Genomic DNA, 22859 nt, shown 5'->3' on the forward strand with positions numbered 1-22859 from the left:
GGAGAGATCCCATCTCTCTTTTTGTCCAGCACAAGCAGAACCCCTTCCCAGTTCCCATCAACATCCTCTTGCTCTAAGAAGCCCAATTAGATGCATTTGGCAACAGAAGAAGACTGCGTGCGCTCTTACAATCAAAAATGCAGGAAATTGTGGGACGGTTCACGCCAAAGTTGAGGGTCGACACCGATTTGCCATCATCACTCTTGTCGTCCGTCACTCCGCCCTGAAGAAGGAAATCAGTTCCATTATGAGCTGCAGCAGTTTTGAGATTTCGGGGTGATGAGAGGGTGGAGAGCCACTCCACCCGATGGCTAATTTTCCTGCAGGCGTAGAAAGCCAGCAGATGGCTGCCTTCAGCCACCGCACATGAACAATGGGAGTTGTAGTCCATCAAGAACTGGAGGACATCCCTGCTTTATGCTTTTTGATCCCCAGTGGCATGGCTATCTCACTTTCAAAATAGCTGGGGCAACCAGCTACCCAATGGATAGACGGGGCAGAGAGAGTGTGCTTGGTTTTTGGTTTGTTTTTCAGTGCCAGCCTAGGTCTGGGAAGGGATGAACTGGAAAAGTATTGCTTAATTCTAGCAATCATCTAATGAAGTGGCAACATGTACAACAAATGTGCAGAGTCTCATCATGCCACAACCTGCTATCAATGATGTGACGGGGTTGCTCCAGCGCAACGCTTCATCACAATCGCCCAACACTTTATTCCTTCTTTCCTGAGCTGAGGCAACATGATAGAAGTTTTTAAAAATGACGCCTGGTGCAGAGAAAATGGATAGAGAAAGTTCCTTCTCCCTCTCCCATAACACTAGAATTCAGTGGGGACATCCCATGATGCTCAAGCCAACCCTCAAATTCTATGAGTGGCAAATAACTCATTGGCATTCAACAGAGCAGAGTGCGACCTTCTTCCAAGAGGTCATCCATTCAAGTCTACAGTTTCCAAGTCCAAGTGTGCTTTCCCCCCCTGCCCAGTGTTTACTGCAGAATCAGTAAACTTTCAAGGTGGCCTTGAAACTACAACTAATCCAGAATGTGGCAGCTGGACTGGTGATTGGGAGCAGCCACCAAGACCATATAACACCGGTCCTGAAAGACCTACACTGGCTCCCAGTAAGTTTCCGAGCACAATTCAAAGTGTTGGTGCTGACCCTGAAAACCCTAAACAGCTTCAAAGGCCCAGTATCCCTGAAGGAGCGTCTCCACCCCCATCGTTCAGCCCAGACACTGAGGTCCAGCTCTGAGGGCCTTCTGCCTGTTCCCTCACTGTGAGAAGGGCCTTGAGAGCCAGTGTGGTGTAGTGGTTAAGAGCGGTAGTCTTGTAATCTGGGGAACCGGGTTCGAGTCTCCGCTCCTCCACATGCAACTGCTGGGTGACCTTGGGCCAGTCACACTTCTCTGAAGTCTCTCAGCCCCACTCATCTCACAGAGTGTTTGTTGTGGGGGAAGAAGGGAAAGGAGAATGTTAGCCGCTTTGAGACTCCTTAAAGGGAGTGAAAGGCGGGATATCAAATCCAAACTCTTCTTCTTCTTCTTCTTCTTCTTCTCGGTGGGCCTTCTTGGTGATGGTGCCTGCCCTGTGGAACTCTGTCCAATCAGATGTCAAGGAAATAAACAACTACCTAACTTTTAGAAGACATCTGAAGGCAGCCCTGTTTAGGGAAGTTTTTAATGTTTGATGTTTTATCGTGTTTTTAGTATTTTGTTGGGAGCCGCCCAGAGTGGCTGGGGAAACCCAGCCAGATGGGCGGGGTACAAATAATAAATTGTGATTATTGTGATTATTATGATTATAGGGCAATTCAGGTTTTCCCGCAGACTTCTGTTTGTTACAATTCAGTGGTAAAGATTGGGTTCTCCTGGGGGAAGCACCAGGAGAAGGAGAAAAGAGAGGAAAATAGCTGTCAGATGCAAACCTGGAAATCCCAGACCTGTCCCTAGAGATGCAGAGTGTGGTTACCCCTAAGATGAGATAAGCCCAGACCAGTTTGTCACTGTGGATACTGGGAGACTGGTTTAGGGGTTGCGTTGGGGGCAAAGTGAGGGCTGGAACTCTCCTTAACCCCCAATTCTGCCCATAAAACACGACAAGCCTTGAGCTAGCGCTGCTATAAACGGAGCTCAAAGAACTAGCTGTTAAACGTATTTTGCTAAGAATGTCGGCCAGTAAAGTTAATGGAGTATAACTTCTCTTAATGGTCCACCCAGTGCCTTGAAACCCGGCTTGAAAGGCAGCCCACCCCAGTACCCTTTGTCTCCTTCTCCCGCTCCCCAAAGGCTCCTTTTATCGCCTGCTAATTGGGGCAATCAGGGTGAAATATTTGGCTGCAGGAAACAGGGGCTCCGTGTGATGATCCCGCTTCCTGGATTAACTCAACCCCCCAAACTTTCCATCTTTTCAAGTCTCAGATGTTTGGCAATGGCCTGGAAAACGGCAACCACTGTGCAATTCCCAGCCCCTCCGGGGGGGCCGCTTGGTCCTAGAGAACATGTCAGGTGGTCCAGCTCTTTCCACCCAAAAAATCCCCCATCAGGAATAGACATTAGCGTGAGATTCCTGCAGAGGAAACACAGGCTTTGCAGCTCCGACCATTCCTGATAATTGGGGGGCGCTGAGATTTTGCTAACGCTGCCTTGAAAATATGCTTCTCCTTCTTGCTTGCTTTCCCTCAAATCTTTTTGCTGGCTGCCTATTTTCTGGAAGGAAGAACCAAGGAAGTCTCAAGAGCTGGCTGAAGGGATCCACGGTTGCTTGCGCAGGCTTTTCTGGTCTAGAGCCCTTCCTGCCCCCTGAGGAAGATCTTGTTGAGCCCAAGGGGCACACAGCTCTGTGGCACAGCGTGGCAGAGTTCTTCTCTTGCTCAAAGCAAGCCTGACTGGAGATTTTTATAGCAGAGTCAAGCTGGGTCCCACGAGACCTGCTCTAGCCTATTGCTGTTCAAGATGCTCTCATTTTGCCCGGTTGTTCACCCTGAGATCCCTTCCTTTGCCCAGAGATGGGTGGTGAAGCACCAAATAGCTCCCAACTCCCCCCAAGACGTCATTCATGGCATGGATTCTTCCATGATTCACTTCCAATAGAATCAGTCAACACGGGTGGCAGTGATCTGTCCCATCAAGCCCAGGGCTTCTCAACCGGGGGATTCAGATATCTCAGCTGCGAATCACCTGGGCATGCATGATTCAGCCCCCAAGATTACTAACAGGGTGAGGCAGAAGGAAAAAGCACCCTGATTGGCACCCTAACAGACTTCCCCAGTGTCAGGGGACTGCCATCGGAACAGAGGAAGGAAGCAGGGGGGCGTTTGGGATACAGAGAGCCTCCTACGCTTGTGAGAGGGCTGATTTCCTTAAGAACGGAGAGGTTTGATCTTCTTGCAGTCCATGGGACTCTCAAGAGTCTCCTCCAGCACCTCATTGCTCAGTCCTAACTCTAGATCATTTATGAACTACATTGGTGCCTCGGTTTAAGAACAGTCTGGTTTACAAACTCCGCAAAACTGGATATAGTGTCCCAGTTTGAGAACTTTACCTCGGTCTAAGAACAGAATCCGAACAGTGGAAGGGCACCAGAGACAGGAGGCCTCATTAGGGAAAGTGCGCCTCAGTTTAAGAACGGTTTTGGTTTAAGAATGGACTTCCGGAACAGATTAAGTTCATAAACCGAGGTACCACTGTAGTTTAAAAAGCACAGATCCCAGTGCCATTCCTTGGGGGACTAAACTTTTTCCTTCTCTCCCTTTGGAGAATGGTCCGTTTCATCCTGAGCTTTGCTTCCTGCAACTTAACCAATCTTGATCCACTCAAGGATTTGATCTGGAGGCTATTTTTGAGATTCCCAGACCTGCCAAGGCGCAACTGCGAGCCCCCTGACCTTAAAAAACACACCTCCTTGTTTCCACTACTTGTGACTTGCTACAGACAAAAAGAAAAGAAACCTCAATAGGAAACGTATCTATATATAATATTTCCACCCCGCCCTTCCTCCCATAGGAAGCCAGGGGGCATTGATTCCATATTGGAGGGTTTGGCTGTTATTTCTGGTGCTAACTGCATGCTGGAAGTGAGAGAACTGACACATATTTACATGTGTTTACATGTGTGGACACGTTTCGGGAGGAAAGCAAAGGCCAGAACCCAAAACTGCCAAGAGTTGCCATTTCCCCATGGAATCCTGCAGGCAAACAGTAGCACAGAGTGGTTTTAAGGAACAAGGACATGGGCTGTGTGTTTTTTGTGTGGCTTTTTTTTTTCGGGATGGGGAATGAGATGCAAACTCAAAGCAAAGCCCTTGGCTGCGTCCCAAAGGTCAAGATGCACTTTTGAATTGGAAGCCCAGGAGTGCTTGGAAAAAAGGCTCCCAAAACCTATAAAATCTGGCAAAACCATTTAGCGAAGTATTCGGCGAAGAGCCTTGGAACCACAGGGAGGGAACCCACTAATCCCAAGCTATGAAGAGTTTGGAGGGAATCCAGGATGACCTACTGCACTTGAGAATTCAGGACTGGGCCCCAACCCTCCCAGAGTCGGCCTCGCGCCATGAGGTCTGGCCGCCGAGCCAGGATGGGGCCTGAGTCACCTGCTGAGCTGTGTGCACAGGGGATAATGTGCAGCCCAGCAAGGCAACACTCAGGAAAGGGAGCAGACATGCTCAGGCTAGGAAGCAGAAAATTGTGGGGCTGGAAGGGACCCCAGTTAAAGCTATGGTTTTGCCAGTAGTGATGTATGGAAGCGAGAGCTGGACCATCAAGAAGGCTGATTGCCAAAGAATGGATACTTTTGAATTGTGGTGCTGGAGGAGACTCTTGAGAGTCCCATGGACTGCAAGAAGATCAAACCTCTCAATTCTGAAGGAAATCAGCCCTGAGTGCTCACTGGAAGGACAGATCCTGAAGCTGAGGCTCCAAGACTTTGGCCACCTCACGAGAAGAGAAGACTCCCTGGAAAAGACCCTGATGTTGGGAATGATGGAGGGCACAAGGAGAAGGGGACGACAGAGGACGAGATGGTGGGACAGTGTTCTCGAAGAGGCCAGCATGAGTTTGACCAAACTGTGGAAGGCAGTGGAAGACAGAAGTGCCTGGTGTGCTCTGGTCCAGGGGGTCACGAAGAGTCGGATACAACTAAACGACTAAACAACAACAACAAAAGGGACCAAAGGGTCATCTAGTCCAACCCCCTGCAATGCAGGAGTCTCAACTAAAGCATCCATGACAGAAATAAGCGCCGGGCAGTGAAGTGGCCCATTTTGCTGGCGACACTAAATTGACCACAGTCATTGAAACAAAATGGAATGAAGATTGCAAAGAGCTGCGTAAGGACCTCCACAAAGTGAGTTATCGGGCATCCGATGGCAAATGCAATTCCCTGTCAACAAGTGTAAAGGAATGCATGTCAGAATGCAAACAGTATCGATGGCACATCCATGCTCATGGGGTCTGAACTGGGAGTGACTGACCAGGAACCAGACCTCGGAGTCCTAGCAGATACCTGAATGAAGAGGTTAACCCATGGGTAGGCAAACTAAGGCCCAGGGGCCGGATCCAGCCCAATCGCCTTCTAAATCCGGCCCACAGACGGTCTGGGAATCAGCGTGTTTTTACATAAGTAGAATGTGTCCTTTTATTTAAAATGCACCTCTGGGTTATTTATGGGGCATAGGAATTTGTTCATTATTTTTTTCAAAATATAGTCCGGCCCCCCACAAGGTCTGAGGGACAGTGGACCGGCCCCCTGCTGAAAAGGTTTGCTGACCCCTGGGTTAACCCAATGTTCAGCGGCTGTTGAAAAGGTGAATTCCATTGCAGGGTTCATTAGGAAAGGAATTGAAAATAAGAGGAGCCAATAACACCCTGCCCTTATACAAATCTAAGGCACGACCACATTTGGAAAACTGTCTCCCATTTTGGTCACCTCGCCTCAAAAAGGATGGAGCTGTAGTGTTGGAAAAGGACGATCAAATTAATCAAGGGGGGGCGGAGGAAATTTCCTAGAAGATTGCAGCGTTCGGGACTTTTTAGTTTGGAGCAAAGGCAAGGAAGAGGCAGGAAGACAGAAGTTTATGAAATTATGCCTGGCACAGAGAAAGCAGAGAAAGAAAAGCTTCTCTCCCTTTCTCTCAACACTAGGACTTGCAGACATCCCATGAAGATGGAAGATTCAGGACAGAGAAAAGAAAGGCCTTTCTTAAGCAGTTAAACTATGGAACTCCCTGCCACTAGAGGCAGTGATGACCACCAATTTGGATGGTGTTAAAAAGAGGATTGGGCAAATTCCTGGAAGGGGAGAGGGCTACTGATGGGCTACTAGCCACGAAGGTTATGAGCTGCCACCACAATTGGAGGCAGTGATGGTTCTGAATCCCAGTTGCTGGAAACCGCAGGAGGCGAGAGCAGCTCTTGCACTCGGGTCCTACTTGAGGGTTCCTCATGAAGGCATCTGGTTGGCCCCTGTGAGACCAGGAGGCTGGAGGAGATGGGTCAGCTGTTTCTAGGCTTGTACGTTGTGTTCCTACTCTGGGGAAATTGAGACGGCTGGTGTGGCTGGAGAGCAAATTCACCCAAACAAGGAGCCCAACCAAAGAACATTGGGGGTTTTTTAAGGAACTCCTGTGGTGGGGGAAAGGAGAGCTGGAGCAACCAGGGAATACCCTCCAATTTTTCTCCACTGGAAATAAGGATGTCCTATTCCATTAGGGACGTGGGTGGCGCTGTGGGTTAAACCACAGAGCCTAGGACTTGCCGATCAGAAGGTCGGCGGTTCGAATCCCTGCACCAGGGTGAGCTCCCGTTGCTCGGTCCCTGCTCCTGACAACCTAGCAGTTCGAAATCACGTCAAAGTGCAAGTAGATAAATAGGTACCACTCCGGCAGGAAGGTAAACGGTGTTTCCTTGCGTTGCTCTGGTTTGCCAAAAGCGGCTTAGTCATGCTGGCCACATGACCTGGAAGCTGTACGCCAGATCCCTCGGCCAGTAAAGCGAGATGAGCGCCGCAACCCCAGAGTCAGCCACGACTGGACCTAGTGGTCAGGGGTCCCTTTCCCTTTATTATATTATTATTATTATTATTATTATTATTATTATTATTATTATTTATACCCTGCCCATCTGACTTGCCCAGCCACTCTGGGCAGCTTCCAATATATATAAAAATGTAATAAAACTCTAAACATTAAAAAAAAACTTCCCTGCACAGGGAGGCCTTCAGACGTCTTCTAAAGGTTGTACAGTGGTACCTCGGGTTACATACGCTTCAGGTTACATACGCTTCAGTTTACAGACTCTGCTAACCCGGAAATAGTACCTCAGGTTAAGAACTTTGCTTCAGGATGAGAACAGAAATCGCGCAGCAGCAGCTGGAGACCCCATTAGCTAAAGTGGTATCTCAGGTTAAGAACAGTTTCAGGTTAAGAACGGACCTCCGGAATGAATTAAGTACTTAACCCGAGGTATCACTGTATAGTTAACTTATTTCCTTGGCTCAAGGGCTGAATAAGCCTCCAATGAAAATAGGGACGTCCTAAGCAAAAGCGGGGTTTGGGGGGATCAAATCAGAATCGAGGACGGCTTCTGTAAATCTGGGACTCTCCCTGGAAAATAGGGACACTTGGAGGGTCTGCCAGGGTGTCGGGGGGGGGGGCAGGGGATAAGAAAAGGGGGGCAGCAGAATGTAAGGAGAAGCTACTGGATCAGGTTGGTGGCCCATCAGGTTCCGCGTCCTGTCCTCACTGTGGGAAGCCCACTTCTGGGAAGCCCACGAGCAGGATTTGAGCCATGAGGGAGGTATTGGGGGTGGGGGGCAGCCGGGGGGCAGGGACATATGAACGCACACAGGCTGGAAGACAGAGCATGGCCTCTATTCCAGGATTCCCAAGGCAGAGAGCTTGGGAAAGGCGGGGGGGCGATCCCCTCTAAAGGCCCCCCACCAGAGCCATGCAGAAGCCTGTTTTTCGGCCCCCCAGCTGCCCTCACAGTAGCAGTCCTGGCTGCAGCCCCATCCTGTTTACAGCCTAATGAACATGAAACCAGAGCCGGGCTGCTGCGCTTGAAAGTCCCCCGTAAAACATCCCGGCTCAAACCGGCGCTTGAAAGGCAGCCGGACGAGACGGAGCTCCAGGCCCCCCCACCCTCCCGTCATTTCCTAACCTCTCCAAAGTTCACCTCCTGCTGGGGAGCTGAGAGCCAGGAGTGTCTCACACGCACAAAGACGCTCACAGGTTGCCCCGGCCGTTAGTTGGCGCGGGAAAGGTTCCCCACACAATGCAACGGCTGCCGCCACCCAGATTGCGGGCTGTGCAATGCTCGAGGTTTATGGGGGGCCACCCGAGGCCACGGCAGCGACAGCACCCGACTCGCAGCGCAGAGTCCGGCCAGTTTCCTAAATGCACAGCGGAAGCTGTGCACAGAACCTTTTACACCAAGTTTGGGGAGAAGAGAGGAGAGCAGCCCACGTCCTAATGCTGTTATTCAGATCTACGGGGTGCCCCCATTTGGAACAGTGGGCGCCGTTTTCTGGGCACCTTGCCTCCAAAAGCGTCCTGTTGAGTTGGAAAAGCCTCACAAACAGGAAGCCAAAATAAGTATTTCTCCCATGAAAATAGGGACATCCCATTCCATCATGATAATTTTACTCTGCGCAGCTTCCAGCCTACAGTCGTACCTTGGATCTTGAACGCCTTGGTACTCGGACGTTTTGTCTCCCAAATGCGGCACCCAGAAGTGAATGTTCAGGTTTGTGAACTATTTTTGGAACCCGAACATCTAACGGAGCTTCCAATTGGCTGCAATACCTTCCTGCAGCCAATCGGAAGCCGCGCTTTGGTTTCCAAACGTTTTGGAAGTCGGACGGACTTCCAGAACGGATTCCGTTCAATTTCCAAGCTACGACTGTATATAAAAATATAATAAAACATTAACTTCCCTCTGCAGGATTGCCTTCAGACAGGTCAGGTAACGCCATGCCCTCCAACATTTCCCAATGAAAATATGGACGTCGTAAGGAAAAGTTGGGATGCGGGTGGCCCTGTGGGTTAAAACACAAAGCCTAGGACTTGCCGATCAGAAGGTCGGCGGTTCGAATCCCCGTGACGGGGTGAGCTCCCGTTGCTCGGTCCCTGCTCCTGCCAACCTAGCAGTTCAAAAGCATGTTAAAGTGCAATTAGATAAATACCTTCCGGCGGGAAGGTAAACGGCATTTCCGTGCGCTGCTCTGGTTCGCCAGAAGTGACTTAGTCATGCTGGCCACATGACCCGGAAGCTTTACGCCGGCTCCCTCGGTCAATAAAGCGAGATGAGCGCCGCAACCCCAGAGTCGGCCACGACTGGACCTAATGGTCAGGGGTCCCTTTCCCTTTAAGGAAAAGTGGGACATCAAAGCAGAAACTGAGACAGCGTCTCTAAATCAGGGGTGTCCCTGGAAAACAGGGAATCTTGGAGGCTCTGCTACCCTGTGAGAAGATTGCAGTGTTGGGGAGCTTTTAGTTTAGAGAAAAGACGAGTCTGGGCTCATCCATTTGTGCCACGTTTTCAAGGCACAGGTCAGTGCTTTTGAGGTCTCTGTCTGAGTGGGTTTGGGGATGGCTTGCTTGTTTGCTTGTTTGCCCTTCTGCTTTCCCAGGAAAACCCGCTTTCATCACTGAACTGGAACAAACGGGACCTGGGTTTTCCGCGGAGTGGGAGAGTGTTCTTGTGCTCCTGCTTGGGGTTCCCATTGCTGTATCTGCAGGGCCACCGTGAGAACAGGAGCCTGGACTGGATGGGCCCCTGGCCTAATCCTGCAGGGGTCTTTTTAAGAGGAAGAGAAGGAGCAAGAAGTAGAGCAAGAAGAACAGAAATCTCCACACCAGATTAGACTTCACAGAGGGCATCTTGTGGGGCAGGCAGAGGCCATGAAGCCCACCTTCTTCAGAACCATATTTCGAGGGATACGGAGTGTGCAGTCACAGTTAAAGGAAACTTGGCCGGGTCTCAAGGCGAATAAGAATATACCAAAGGGGGGGGGGAAAGGAGGAAAAACCCACCCTTAAAAAAAAGAAAACCACATGACTACATTTTATATATTAACTTGTTTAAAACGTACTCCAAATGTCAAGAAAGAAGGAAAGGGCGAAATGTAGCAAAAAATAAGGAAAATCGTAGGGTAGAGGGAGGGGGAAATATAATAGAGTCTTTGTGCTGGGAGTTCTTTGGTTCCCATTAGCTCCTTGAAAAGCCAAGAGATTATGAAATCCAATGTCTTAAGAAAGCCAGCATATTAGTTAAGAAAATAAATGTGGGAAGGGGGAGCCGGTGAGGGGCAGCTTTGGGGGAGAGGTTGACAGCGAGGCTCCCAGCCAGGCATGCGAACAGCGGCCTTGATTTCGGCAGCATTTAAGCAGCTAGGAAAACAGCCCTGGACAGGTGTCTGTGACTCCCTGGGATGAGGTCATCCCAAGGGGGGCGGCTGCAGAATGACACGGGCCTCGAACCCGGCACCTCGTGGGCCGAAGCCAAGGCGCAGCCCGGCACAGCCCGGGCCAAACCGGTACAGTCGGACCGTGCGGCACTATGACTCCTAGGCGGCGCTGGTGGGAGTTGTAGTTTGAGCCAGTTGGAGGGGGCCAGGTCGGCCCAGGGGTCTGCCAGAGGTTAATGCCATAAGGACGTCAGAAGAGTCTCCTGGATCAGACCAGAGGGGGCCCATCTGGTCCAGCCAGAAGGAGCATTTAGGGGGGAGTGAGAGGTTCGGTTGCACAGGACGCAGAGCACTGGGGGCACCGCAACAATGAGGCAGAATGAAAGGCGAGAGGTGGGGGAGAACCAAATTTTAACGTCGCCCAGACCCAGAGGTCCATCACAGGAGGCCCATTTTGGGAAACCAGCAAGCAGCATCTGAACCCAGTAGCAGTATCCCTTCCTGCAGTTTCTAGCAACCACCATTCAGAACCATCACTGCCCCCAGATTTGATCCTGGAGTGTCCCACTTTTCCTTAAAGGTAAAGGTAAAGGGATCCCTGACCATTAGGTCCAGTCGTGGCCGACTCTGGTGTTGCGGCGCTCATCTCGCTTTACTGGCCGAGGGAGCCGGCATTTGTCTGCAGGTAGTTTTTCTGGGTCATGTGGCCAGCTTGACTAAGCTGCTTCTGGCGAACCAGAGCAGTGCATGGAAAAACCGTTTACCTTCCCGCCAGAGTGGTACTTATTTATCTACTTGCACTTTGATGTGCTTTCGAACTGCTAGGTTGGCAGGAGCAGGGACCGAGCAATGGGAGCTCACCCCGTCACGGGGATTCGAACTGCCAGCCTTCTGATCGGCAAGCCCTGGGCTCTGTGGTTTAACCCACAGCACCACCCGCATCCCCCCACTTTTCCTTAGGATGTCCCTATTTTCACTGGATAAATGTTGAAGGGTATGGAGTTGTCCCACCCCTGAGCCGTCTGAAGGCAATCCTGTAGAGGGAAGTTAATGTTTTATTATGTTTTTCTATATGTTGGAAGCTGCCCAGTGTGGCTGGGGCAACCCAGTCGGCTGGGTGGGGTATAAAGAGTAAAATTTACATGATGGAATGGGACGTCCCTCTTATTTTGGCTTCCTGTTTGTGAGGCTTTTTCAACTCGACAAGATCCTTTCGGAGGCGAGGTGACCAGAACACAGCACACCCTGTTCCAAATGGGAGCACACCGTAGATCTGAATAACAGCATTAGGACATTGGCCCTTTCACTTTCAGTTAAAGAAATCCTTTAAAGCTGCCACACGCCTCCTGCTCTCCAGACTTGGTGTGAAACTTGGTTGTGTACAATATTCTGCTAGATTCCTGGTTCGCTTTTAGGTCATGTAAAAGCCCCCAAATAATGTGGAAATCCAGCTGTTTTCTCCTGACCAGCTCTTTGCAGTAGCTCCTGCCTGTTGCGTTTCAAGCCCAATTGAAATACTTTATTGTCACTTGTACAACTTGTATACAGTGAGATTACACGAGCACCCCCCACTCAGCTCTCTTAGTCTTAATTCCCCTCGTTTACTGACACACACACACACCAAACTCGAAAGTCAGTTGCCCTGTTGTTATCTTTTCATTCAGCAGCCTAACAGCCCTGGATAGAAGCTGTTCTTTACCCTGTTGGTGCGACTAATCCTGCTTCTCTATCTTCTGCCCGAGGGCAGGAGATCAAGAAAATGCCGGCCAGGGTGTGAATCATCCCTGAGAATTTCCCTCACTCTCCTCAGGCAACGTTTTTCCGCTGTTTCATCCAGCGGATTCATGGGACAGCCGATAATACCTTGTGCTGTATTCACCCCCCTCTGTAGGCACTTCCTATCAGTTGATGTCAAACCAGCGTACCACACCGTGATGCAGTGTGAAAGGACATTTTCTGTTGTGGACCGGTAGAAGGAGATCATCAAATGTTGCGCCAATCGTCAGCCCCTGTCTGAAGGCGGCTGAGCACAGCCACAGCCTCACAGGCCTAAAACATCTTCCCGGCCTACAAGCGCATGTATGGGCCATGCTTTCCTCAAGGGTCTTCGCTTTGGAGACAGGAACGGGGGGTTGCACACCACTGGGGTTGGGGTCAGGGCACAGTGGCGCAAGCCCTGCTCCTCACGGACTCCATTCTGCTGACTCACAGCTAAACAGGCGACGTTGAGCCCCCCCCAAAGGAAAAATATGGGCAGCCTACCAGGGCCCCTTCCAGGGCAAAGACGGCTGCGGCGCCCGTTTGCTCGAGGGGCTCCATCCGACGTCTCCAGCGCCGGCGGCGGAAGGAGTCGGTCTTGCAGTACTTCAGGTGGAACTTCCAGCCAAAGAGCGAGGCATATTCCCAGCCTTCTCCTTCCAGCTCCTCCTGTTTATACTGCGGGAAAGAGGGAAAAGAAGGTGCTAAGCTAAGCAGTTGGCTCCTTACCTCTCTCGCCCTGACCTAGCCACTGTGATCCACACGACGGTCACCTCCAGACTGGATTATTGTAACTCACTCTACGTGGGGCTGCCCTTGAGACTGACCCAGAAACTCCAGTGGGTGCAGAATGCCATGGTGAGACTCCTCACGGGGTCCTTGCCGCGGGATGACATTCACCCGGTGATGTACCAGCTGCACTGGCTCCCGGTGGAGTACAGGATCAGGTTCAAGGTGCTGGTTTTAACCTCTAAAGCCCTATATGGCCTAGGACCCTCGTACCTACGGGACCGCCTCTCCCGGTATGCCCCACGGAGGACCTTACGGTCTTCAAACAAAAACATCTTGGAGGTCCCAGGCCACAGGGAGGTTAGGCTGGTCTCAACCAGGGGCTGTGGCCCCGATCTGGTGGAACGCTCTGTCACAAGAGACCAGGGTTCTGCGGGACTTGACATCTTTCTGCAGGGCCTGCAAGACGGAGCTGTTCCACCAGGCCTTTGGCCAAGGCACAGTCTGACCCCCTCCTTCGGTAATCCTCACAGAACTCTAGCCCAATGGTTGCCATTAATCTGATTTGAACTGATTTTATAATGAAATGATTTTAGAATGTTGTATCATTTTACTGTTGTTAGCCGCTCTGAGCCCAACTTTGGCTGGGGAGGGTGGGATATAAATATTATTATTATTTATTTATTTATTTATTTATTTATTATTATTATTATATGTGGTGGTCTTATAGTAAGGTTAAAGCTCACTTGGAAATGATATACAGTGGACGCTCAGGTTGTAAACGTGATCCGTGTGGGATGCACGTTCACAACCTGAAGCGTCTGTAACCCGAGGTATGACTGTACAATGAATGGGAAAGGATGTTCAAAATAACCTTTGTTGTTTTTTTAAAAAAAAAAACCCAAAACAAAGTCTCCACCTGGGTCCCCTCGCTGCATCTTCCTAGCCCCTCTTCCCCACCATCTTCATGGGTCTCTTTCGATTTAAAGGTTTAAAAGCAGCAAATAAAACTTCTGGGAGTTTCCCTCTCTGCGCTGGTGGATTTGCTGTGCAAGGGAGACCCCTAGAGAAGAGCTCAAGAAAGTCCAACTAACTCCTATCCTCACCTCCTAGGAAAAGTCCCTTGCTTTTTCCTGTACGACTAATTGCAGTCGTTAACAGTCATCAACAGGTTTACCACACTGTTGCAGGAATTTATGTATAGGTTGGGGGGGGGGTGCCCCTCCAGTAGATATCACACACATGCAGCCCACTCCCAAATTCAGCAAAATCGCTTTTGTGATTTGTCCCCACAAAACACTCCATCACAGTTTCTTCCTATCTATTCAAAGAGCCTCTGCTGCACAATACCAAATGTAAGAATTCACTGATCAATGTCTCTATTTACTGGCTCATTGGGAAAACTTCAGAAATTCCTATAGACCTGTGAGCTCAGCTACTCAGCAGCCCCTCTGCCTGAGTGATAATTCCTGGCATCCTGATACCTGAGTGCCAGACAGGTACCCATCCCACAAATAACCAACCCAGATGAAGACAAGAGGGTGTGATGAACTTGGCTGGGAAACAGGGAAATATCTCTCTTGTTACACTAGATGGGTGTTTGGTGGAGGGCAAGGGGAACCATGGGGCAGGGTCCAGGATGCTCAGATTCCTGCCACCAGACCTCCCCTTTCATGATGTAACCGTGATGTATGAGTGATGTAGTTTGTGGGGGGGATGTAACATGGGGATTAGCAGCTAATAAAAGTTTGGGAGCTCTTTTGTTGGGGGGTTCCACCTTGTGGCAGGTGGGAGTCCTGTTGCGATAATCTTCAGTAAAGACCAAGCCTCCTGGCTGCTGTTTTGCTCCGGTATTCCTGGCTGGTGTCTTTGTTTTTTGTCCAAGGGAGCCCTCAGATTTCTCCGTTAACAATACCCATTGAGTCAATCACCCATCTCCTACTACCCTTCTGAGAAAAACCCCCCAATCTCCCACTATATATAAGGGTCTGGTGACTTCAGTTTCCATGTATCTGAAGAAGTGTGCATGCACATGAAAGCTTAGACCCAGAACAAACGGAGTTGGTCTCTAAGGTGCTACTAGGTTTCTCCTAGGAGTCAGACAGTGCTAGAGAGTCCTTCTCGAATCTGGGTCCCCAAATAATAATAATAATAATAATAATAATAATAATAATAATAATAATAATTTATTTATTTATACCCCGCCCATCTGGCTGGGCTTCCTCAGCCGCTCTGGGCGGCTTCCAACAAAATATTAAAATATTGTAATACATCAAACATTAAAAGCTTCCCTAAACAGGGCTGCCTTCAGATGTCTTCTAAAAGTCTGGTAGCTGTTGTTCTCTTTGACATCTGGTGGGAGGGCGTTCCACAGGGTGGGTGCCACCATCACCACCGAGAAGGCCTTCTGCCTATTCCCTGTAGCTTTACTTCTTGCATGGAGGGAACTGCCAGAAGGCCCTCAGAGCTGGACCTCAGTGTCTGGGCTGGATGATGGGGGTGGAGACGCTCCTTCAGGTATACTGGGTCGAGACCGTTTAGGGCTTGAAAGGTCAGCACCAACACTTTGAATTGTGCCCGTACTGGGAGCCAATGTAGGTCTTTCAAGACCGGTGTTATGTGGTCTCAGCGGCTGCTCCCAGTCACCAGTCTGGCTGCCACTTTCTGGATTAGTTGTAGTTTCCGAGTCACCTTCAAAGGGAGCCCCACATAGAGCGCATTGCAGTAGTCCAAGCGGGAGATAACCAGAGCATGCACCACTCCAGCGAGACAGTTCGCTTGGCTTGGCTTGGCATGCTCTCCCTTTTCTTGCACCCACAACCTCACCCCTCCCCCCAAAAAAGGTGTACCTTCTTCACAGCTTCCCTCTGCGCCAGGTCCCTCCTGCGAAGCCTCACCCATCGCCTGCGCCGGTTCGTGTGGTACATTTTCTCCGTCGGCACCCAGGACTTCGGCCTGTGGTCTGGCGGGATGGTCAAGCCGTATTCCCACCCTTGGAGACAAGACAGATAAGAGATGCAAAAAAGTTTTTTTAAAAAATGGAGCCGCATCCCTGTAGAATTAAAAAAGATGCTCAGAATATCTATAGGGGGGAAACCCCAAGACAATTCTTGCTGAGCAGAGTAGGAAAGGAGGCAGCACAAGATAGGAGAAAACTATTCCTATATGCAATCGCAGCAGCCAGAATACTCCTTGCAAAGAACTGGAAAGGAAATCACATACCTACAAAAGAGCATTGGTTAATGAAACTAACAGAGTTTATAGAACTGGCAAAATTCACTGCGGTAATAAGATATCAAACACACCAGAAATTAAGGGTGCAATGGTTCGAAGAATATATGAACAAACACTGTTCTAAAGATCACATGCTGATATGTTTAGACTAAGCTTGTAAGGTGACTTGATGTTATACCGTAATAGTACTATAAAAGAAGTAATTACAGGGATAAATGATATGCAATGTAAATAAGAATTTAAATATGACGAGTGCTGGTGGACGGGAGTCAAATGGATGTGGGTACATCATCCTTTTTTCTTTCTTACCCTTTCCCTTTACTCTCTTTGGTTTGGGGGGGTTAAGTGTCTGTATCTTATTGTTTGTTTGTTTGTTTGTAAATATGCTTGAATAAACATGAAAACATTTATTTTTTAAAAAAAGACATAAAAGGGGGCATGGAAGTGGCCAGAAGGAACACTGGACCTCTTAAGCGGGCAAGGGGGACTGCTTCGCACTTGGCAATCTCCGTGGGGCAAAAACACGGGGGCAGTATCTTGAAAAAGGGGATCCAATGGGTCAGATTTCAAAAGGTTTAGTGTGTGGAACTGCACTTGGAACATCTGCACCGGCCAAAGCCCACCAGATGTGTCTGCTGACTTGAGGGCAACCAAACCCCAGGAAGACTGAATATCCAAGAGGAGGTTTTGCCCACCAAGGGACGGTTGCCATGGAGGACAAAGGGGATTTAAAGGAAACAGGGAGCACCCCCAAAAAAATACCTCTCTCATCGACTGCTCTGTTGAGATCCGTGTCCCATTCCACGTCTTCCCATTTCCATCCCAAGGGACATTCGATCTCATCCTTAGACAGGACTTTCTCCCCATTCTGGAAAAGAAGAAGGGGACCCCGTGAAACCCAGTCCTTTTCCGAAGGGTGGCGGTTGTGGAAAGCTCCCCTAAACCAACATGTGGGATGTGAAACACAAGAGCTGTCAAGTACAACTTTCCTAGAGTGAACATGTTTACACATGGGGAGGAATGTTTGTCCAGCCAGCAGGTCAACTTCCTGTTTCCTTCTGGGCTGGGACAGACTTCCTCTGCATGTGACTAGAGGTGGGCGTGGCCTCACCTGTGCAGGTAACAACAAAAGCACATGGCAGCCATCTCTCTCTCTTTGACTACATGCATCGAAGAAGCAACATCTGCTTAGCCAAAGATGCTCTCTTGGTTTCCAGCCAAGAGAGGACAAAGGATCTGTCTTCTTATGAGATAGTTTCTAGGTATATGTTATTTTTCTAAGATAAGTCTGCCTTCTGGGATCCTATTGTGAACAGAAAGATGTGTGAGTAAACCTTTTTATACTTTTATAGAAGACTGTGTTGTGTCTTATCTTTTATGAGGGAATAAGGGGAAAATACCAGAACAGTTATTATAGAGGCTTTAGCGAGCCTGAGCTAACGCAACCGCTGTGACCTTAAAAAGGGGAATGTTACTCTGCTAAATTGTGAACTTAACACAAGTTGGAAAGGCTATAATCAAAACAATATATCGTCTCCTGCATCCCTGAACATTGCCACACAGCGGAGCCAGTTTCTACGGAAGTGTCCGAAGAGGGGGGTTCCTCACCACGTCAGTGTAGGCCTCCGCCATGTGGATCCACTGACCGCCCGGAAGGCGCACTTGATTCTCAAAGACTTCCTCCACGAAGCTCATGTGCCCAGCATCCACATCGTACAGCAACCTGTGTTGGGTGGGATGGAGAGATGACAGGGAGTGGTTGTTTGGTTGTGCATTGACACCAAAAATAGCTCCGTATGTGTATTACTAGCGGGGTACCACTGGAAAATTCCACTGGCGCTAAGCCAGAGCAGCAGAGGGCTGAACAGCTGATAATTCTCAAACTATCCTATCTCAAGGGCCATTGCACAGAAGAGGGAACAAGCTTGGTTTCTCCTGCTCCTGAGCGTAGGACTCGAACCCACGGCTTCAAACAACAAGAAAAGAGATTCCGACTCAGCATCAAGAAGAACTTTAATAGCTCGTCGACAGTGGAACAGTCTCCCTTGCTAGGGCAGATTTGAGGGTAAACCGTACGTGGAACGAGTCTGTCCCTGCGGCTGGATGGAGGTAGAAACTGTCTCTCATGCCTTGTTACGCTGCCGTTTCTACAAGGGATATATGCTTGGTATTTATTACCCCTGCTATGCAAAAATCTCCAAATGAATCCGAACTTCAATGTCTAAAATCCCTGGTAGAGGACAAGGATCCTGAGATCATGTTAAGGGTAGCCAAATTCTGTAGGATTGCCATAAAACTTAGGAAACAAGCTGTGCTATCATAACGATTAAGGTTTTAATAATTTTAGGTTATATGTTAGTGACTAAGTTATAATTTATATATATATTTTTAACTGTTGCTATATCTGTATTGTCCCTGTTATAACTAATTGCAAATTCAAATGCATCCCTATGGTGTTTTAGGACTTCCTTGATGTCGTATGTGGGCTGGAACTGGTCTGTGACCGAAATAATAAAATTCATTCAGTCTCCCTTGCAAGTGACCTCGCCTTCCGTGGAGGTTTTTAAGCAGAGGTTGGATGGCCATCTGTCATGGATGCTTTAGCTGAGATTCCTGCATTGTGGGGGGTTGGACTAGATGACCCCTGGGGTCCCTTCCAACTTGACAACCCCCTGATTCTTTGTACTCACGTCTTCTCGGGGCTGACGAACCAGTCTCCAGCCCAGGCCCAGCCAGTGGAGGGTCTGAAGCTGTCCTTTGGCAGCTTAATCTTCCCGGTGACATCCGAGTACTTGGGGTACGTCAAGCCGGTGGTACCCCAGTTCCCAACCAAGGCCAGCTTGGTCTGGTTTTCATACTGAGACGGGAAAGAGAAAGGAGGAAGGGGGAACATTAATAATAATAATAATCATAATTTATTATTTATACCCCACCCATCTGACTGAGTTTCCCCAGCCACTCTGCGCGGCTCCCAATCGAGTGTTAAAAACAATACAGCATTAAATATTAAAAATTTCCCTAACCAGGGCTGCCTTCAGATGTCTTTTAAAGATAGGATAGCTGCTTATTTCCTTCACATCTAGTGAGAAGGCATTCCACAGGGTGGGCGCCACTACCGAGAAGGCCCTTGGTCTGGTTCCCTGTAACATCGCTTCTCGCAATGAGGGAACCGCCAGAAGGCCCTTGGCGGTGGACCTCAGTGTCCGGGCTGAATGATGGGGGTGGAGACACTCACTCAGGTATACTGGACTGAGGCCGTTTAGGGCTTTAAAGGTCAGCACCAACACCTTGAATTGTCCTTGGAAACGTACTGGGAGCCAATGCAGATCTCTCAGGACCAGTGTTATGTGGTCTTGGCGGCTGCTCCCAGTCACCAGTCTAGCTGCCGCATTCTGGATTAGTTGTAGTTTCCAGGTCACCTTCAAAGGTAGCCCCATGTGGAGCTCATTGCAGTAGTCCAAGCAGGAGATAAACAGAGCATGCACCACTCTGGCCAGACAGTCTGTGGGCAGGGAGGGTCTCATCCTGTGTACCAGGTGGAGCTGATAAACAGCTGCCCTGGACACAGAATTAACCTGCACCTCCATGGACAGCTGTGAGTCCAAAATGACTCCCAGGCTGCGCACCTGGTTCTTCAGGGGCACAGTTACCCCATTCAGGACCAGGGGGTCCTTCACACACGCCCACCCCGTCCCCCAAAAACAGAACTTCTGTCTTGTCAGGATTCAACCTCAATCTGTTATCCGCCATCCATCCTCCAACCACCTCCAGACACTCACACAGGACCTTCACTGGTTCTGATCTAAAAGAGAGGTAGAGCTGGGTGTTTTAACGGAGAAGAAGCAAGGAAAAGGCTGAGGCAATCCCCAAAGAGGACAGACCCTGACACACACATCCCTACACACCCTGTGAAACACTGGCGTTATTGCAAGAGAGGAATATCTAAGCTGATAGAAAATGTGCCTTTGTGCCGTTGAGTTGCCCTTGGAGGCTGTGTATCATAGGAGAGGGATGTGTTTGCTTCACTGGTCAAAAAGCTTTGCTTTTGTACATTTCACTGTTCAAAAACTCCTGAAAGGGTGATGAGAATAAATAATAATAATAATAATAATAATTAATTTGCGTGGCAAGTCCCCTCCCCCATGTGAAATGAAGACACTGGACACATTATTTAAGGCTAATGGGCATAAAAAGGCCACAACTTTATTGATTACAGAATTGAACGGTATTGGCCTTAGGCATTGGCTCCTATCGACTACCCGGCATGGGGACCGGGAACGGTTATCCACCAGCCGTGGGAGTCCTGTTGAAGTACGCCAACTAGGATCCCACAGGTGTCACCGCTCGGGGGTGTGCCGGAGGCCCTCACCTCCCTAGGTTTCGGACAAGGCAACGCCCCCCGGAGTCCTCTACCGGACTACCCTTTTCCTTGGGGGAAGGTGATGGCGCTTCCTTCCCCCCCTTCATTTGCATAACAATTAACCCCTTCCAATGCCTAACCACCAATACCGCAGACGTTGTGACGTTTGCTACGAGGTAGGCGGAAAAACCAAAAGACTGGAAGTGCGCCAAATTGGAAAAATTCCTACCAGGCCCCTTGCGGCGACCAACCGGAGTCCATAGCAAGGTCATGGCTAGCTAAGCCTAAGGGTGGGTGGGATGGGAAAACCGCTCAGCTGGAAAGGGGAAAGAGGGCGGTCCCCAGGCGTGCCTGGCCTTAAGTAGGCTAGGCCACGCCTCCCCTGCCCGCCGATTGGCTGGCTGGGTCGAAGGCATGCCCGGGGATTCCCTGGATCTTGAGGGGGCAAAAGGCCAGCCCCCGCATGTGTGGGAGGGGGTAGCCCGCAACCCCCTCTCCTCCCAAGCTCGGAATGGCTTTATTATTTGTACCCCACCCATCTGGCTGGGCTTCCCCAGCCACTCTGGGCAGCTTCCAACAAAGATTAAAAATACATTAAAATGTTACATATTAAAAACTTCGCTAAACAGGGCTGCCTTCAGATGTTTGGTAGTTGTTTTTCTCTTTGACATCTGATGGAAGGGCGTTCCACAGGGCGGGTGCCACTACCGAGAAAGCCCTCTGTCTGGTTTCCTGGAGCTTTGCTTCTCGCAGGGAGGGAACTGCCAGAAGGCCCTCAGAGCTAGACCTCAGTGTTTGGGCTGAACGATTGGTGTGGAGACGCTCCTTCGAGTATACTGGGCCGAGGCCATTTAGGGCCATCCCATTCAGTTCCCTGGGACATACTTGCAGGTAAGTGTCTGCAACAATCTTCCCCAAAACACCTCTGGGTGATTCCATGTATTTTATGCATCTGCCTGTCTGACGGTAGAAGTCAAGGAAACATGGACTTGCCCTTATCGAGGGCTACAAAGATCCCCTTGTAATCCTGAGGACTAGAAGCGTAATTCTCCATTTCAGCCGAAGGGCCACAAGCGGAGAGGGGACTAAAGATCTCCTTTAAAAACAAGCCGCGTGGATGCACAAACAAATAAAAATGAGTTTTGGCTGCAAAGGTTTTTTAAAGGCAAAAACGAAAAAACAAACGCCCTTCATACCAGTGACAGGAAAGGAGATTGTGACTTAAAAAACCTTCTAACAACAAGAAGTATTCAACAGTGGACAGGGGATGTAGTGGGCTCTCCCCTTCTTGGAAGATTTTAAGCAGAGGCCAGACAGCTATCGCTCAGAGGTTCCTCAGCTGTGATTCCAGACCCTCCAACATTTCTCCAATGAAAATAGGGACATCCAGTCATTATTATTATTATTATTATTATTATTATTATTACAAGAAAGAAGATTCCACCTAAACATTAGGAAGAACTTCCTGACAGTAAGAGCTGTTTGACAGTGGAATTTGCTGCCAAGGAGTGTGGTGGAGTCTCCTTCTTTGGAGGTCTTTAAGCAGAGGCTTGACAACCATATGTCAGGAGTGCTCTGATGGTGTTTCCTGCTTGGCAGGGGGTTGGACTCGATGGCCCTTGTGGTCTCTTCCAACTCTATGATTCTATGATTCTATGATTTATTTATTTTTATTATTATTATTATTATTATTATTATTATTATTATTATTATTATTATTACCGTGCCCATCGGACTGGGTTCCCCAGTCAGCTTTCAACATATATAAAAGCATAATGAAGCTATAAAGCCACTTCCGCCCTGCAGAGGAGGTGGGATTGTGGGCGTCCCAGCCCCTACGCCATTGGGGGGAATCCCCGACCGCATCACCGTGGTCGCACTGGTTGATGATCTCCGGCGGGCTAGGGACAAAGGTGAGAGCTGTTTCCTAGTTCTGCTGGATCTCTCAGCGGCGTTTGATACCATCGACCATAACATCCTTCTGGACCGTCTTGAGGGGCTGGGAGCTGGGGGTACTGTCATACAGTGGTTCCGCTCCTTCCTCCTGGGCCGTGTTCAGAAAGTGGTGGTGGGGGATGAGTGTTCAGAGCCCTGGGCTCTCACTTGTGGGGTGCCTCAGGGTTCTGTCCTCTCCCCCATGCTTTTCAACATCTATATGCAGCCGCTAGGAGAGATCATCAGGAGGTTTGGGCTGGGTGTTCATCAGTATGCAGATGATACCCAGCTCTACCTCTCTTTCAAATCAGAACCAGTGAAGGCGGTGACGGTCCTGTGTGAGTGTCTGGAGGCGGTTGGAGGATGGATGGCGGCAAACAGATTGAGATTGAATCCTGACAAGACAGAACTACTGTTTCTGGGGGACAGGAGGAGGGCAGGTG

The 22859-nt window shown here is 49.4% G+C and overlaps 1 protein-coding gene across 13 annotated transcripts in view; it reads right to left on the minus strand.

Moving 5' to 3' along the window:
• Positions 1-22859, minus strand: part of DYSF (dysferlin) — a 175258-nt gene that overhangs the window by 84099 nt on the left and 68300 nt on the right. For all 13 annotated transcript variants that reach the window (XM_083398131.1, XM_083398138.1, XM_083398134.1 and 10 more), the window contains 6 exons: positions 18812-18978; positions 17730-17844; positions 16884-16989; positions 15737-15879; positions 12663-12836; positions 130-223 (listed from right to left, as the gene is read on the minus strand). In XM_083398131.1, coding sequence (XP_083254257.1) covers positions 130-223; positions 12663-12836; positions 15737-15879; positions 16884-16989; positions 17730-17844; positions 18812-18978 — 799 coding nt within the window. The remainder of the gene's footprint in view (positions 1-129; positions 224-12662; positions 12837-15736; positions 15880-16883; positions 16990-17729; positions 17845-18811; positions 18979-22859) is intronic.

This window comes from Podarcis tiliguerta (assembly GCF_965153285.1).
Source record: "Podarcis tiliguerta genome assembly, chromosome: 9".
NCBI classification, from domain to species: Eukaryota; Metazoa; Chordata; class Lepidosauria; order Squamata; family Lacertidae; genus Podarcis; species Podarcis tiliguerta.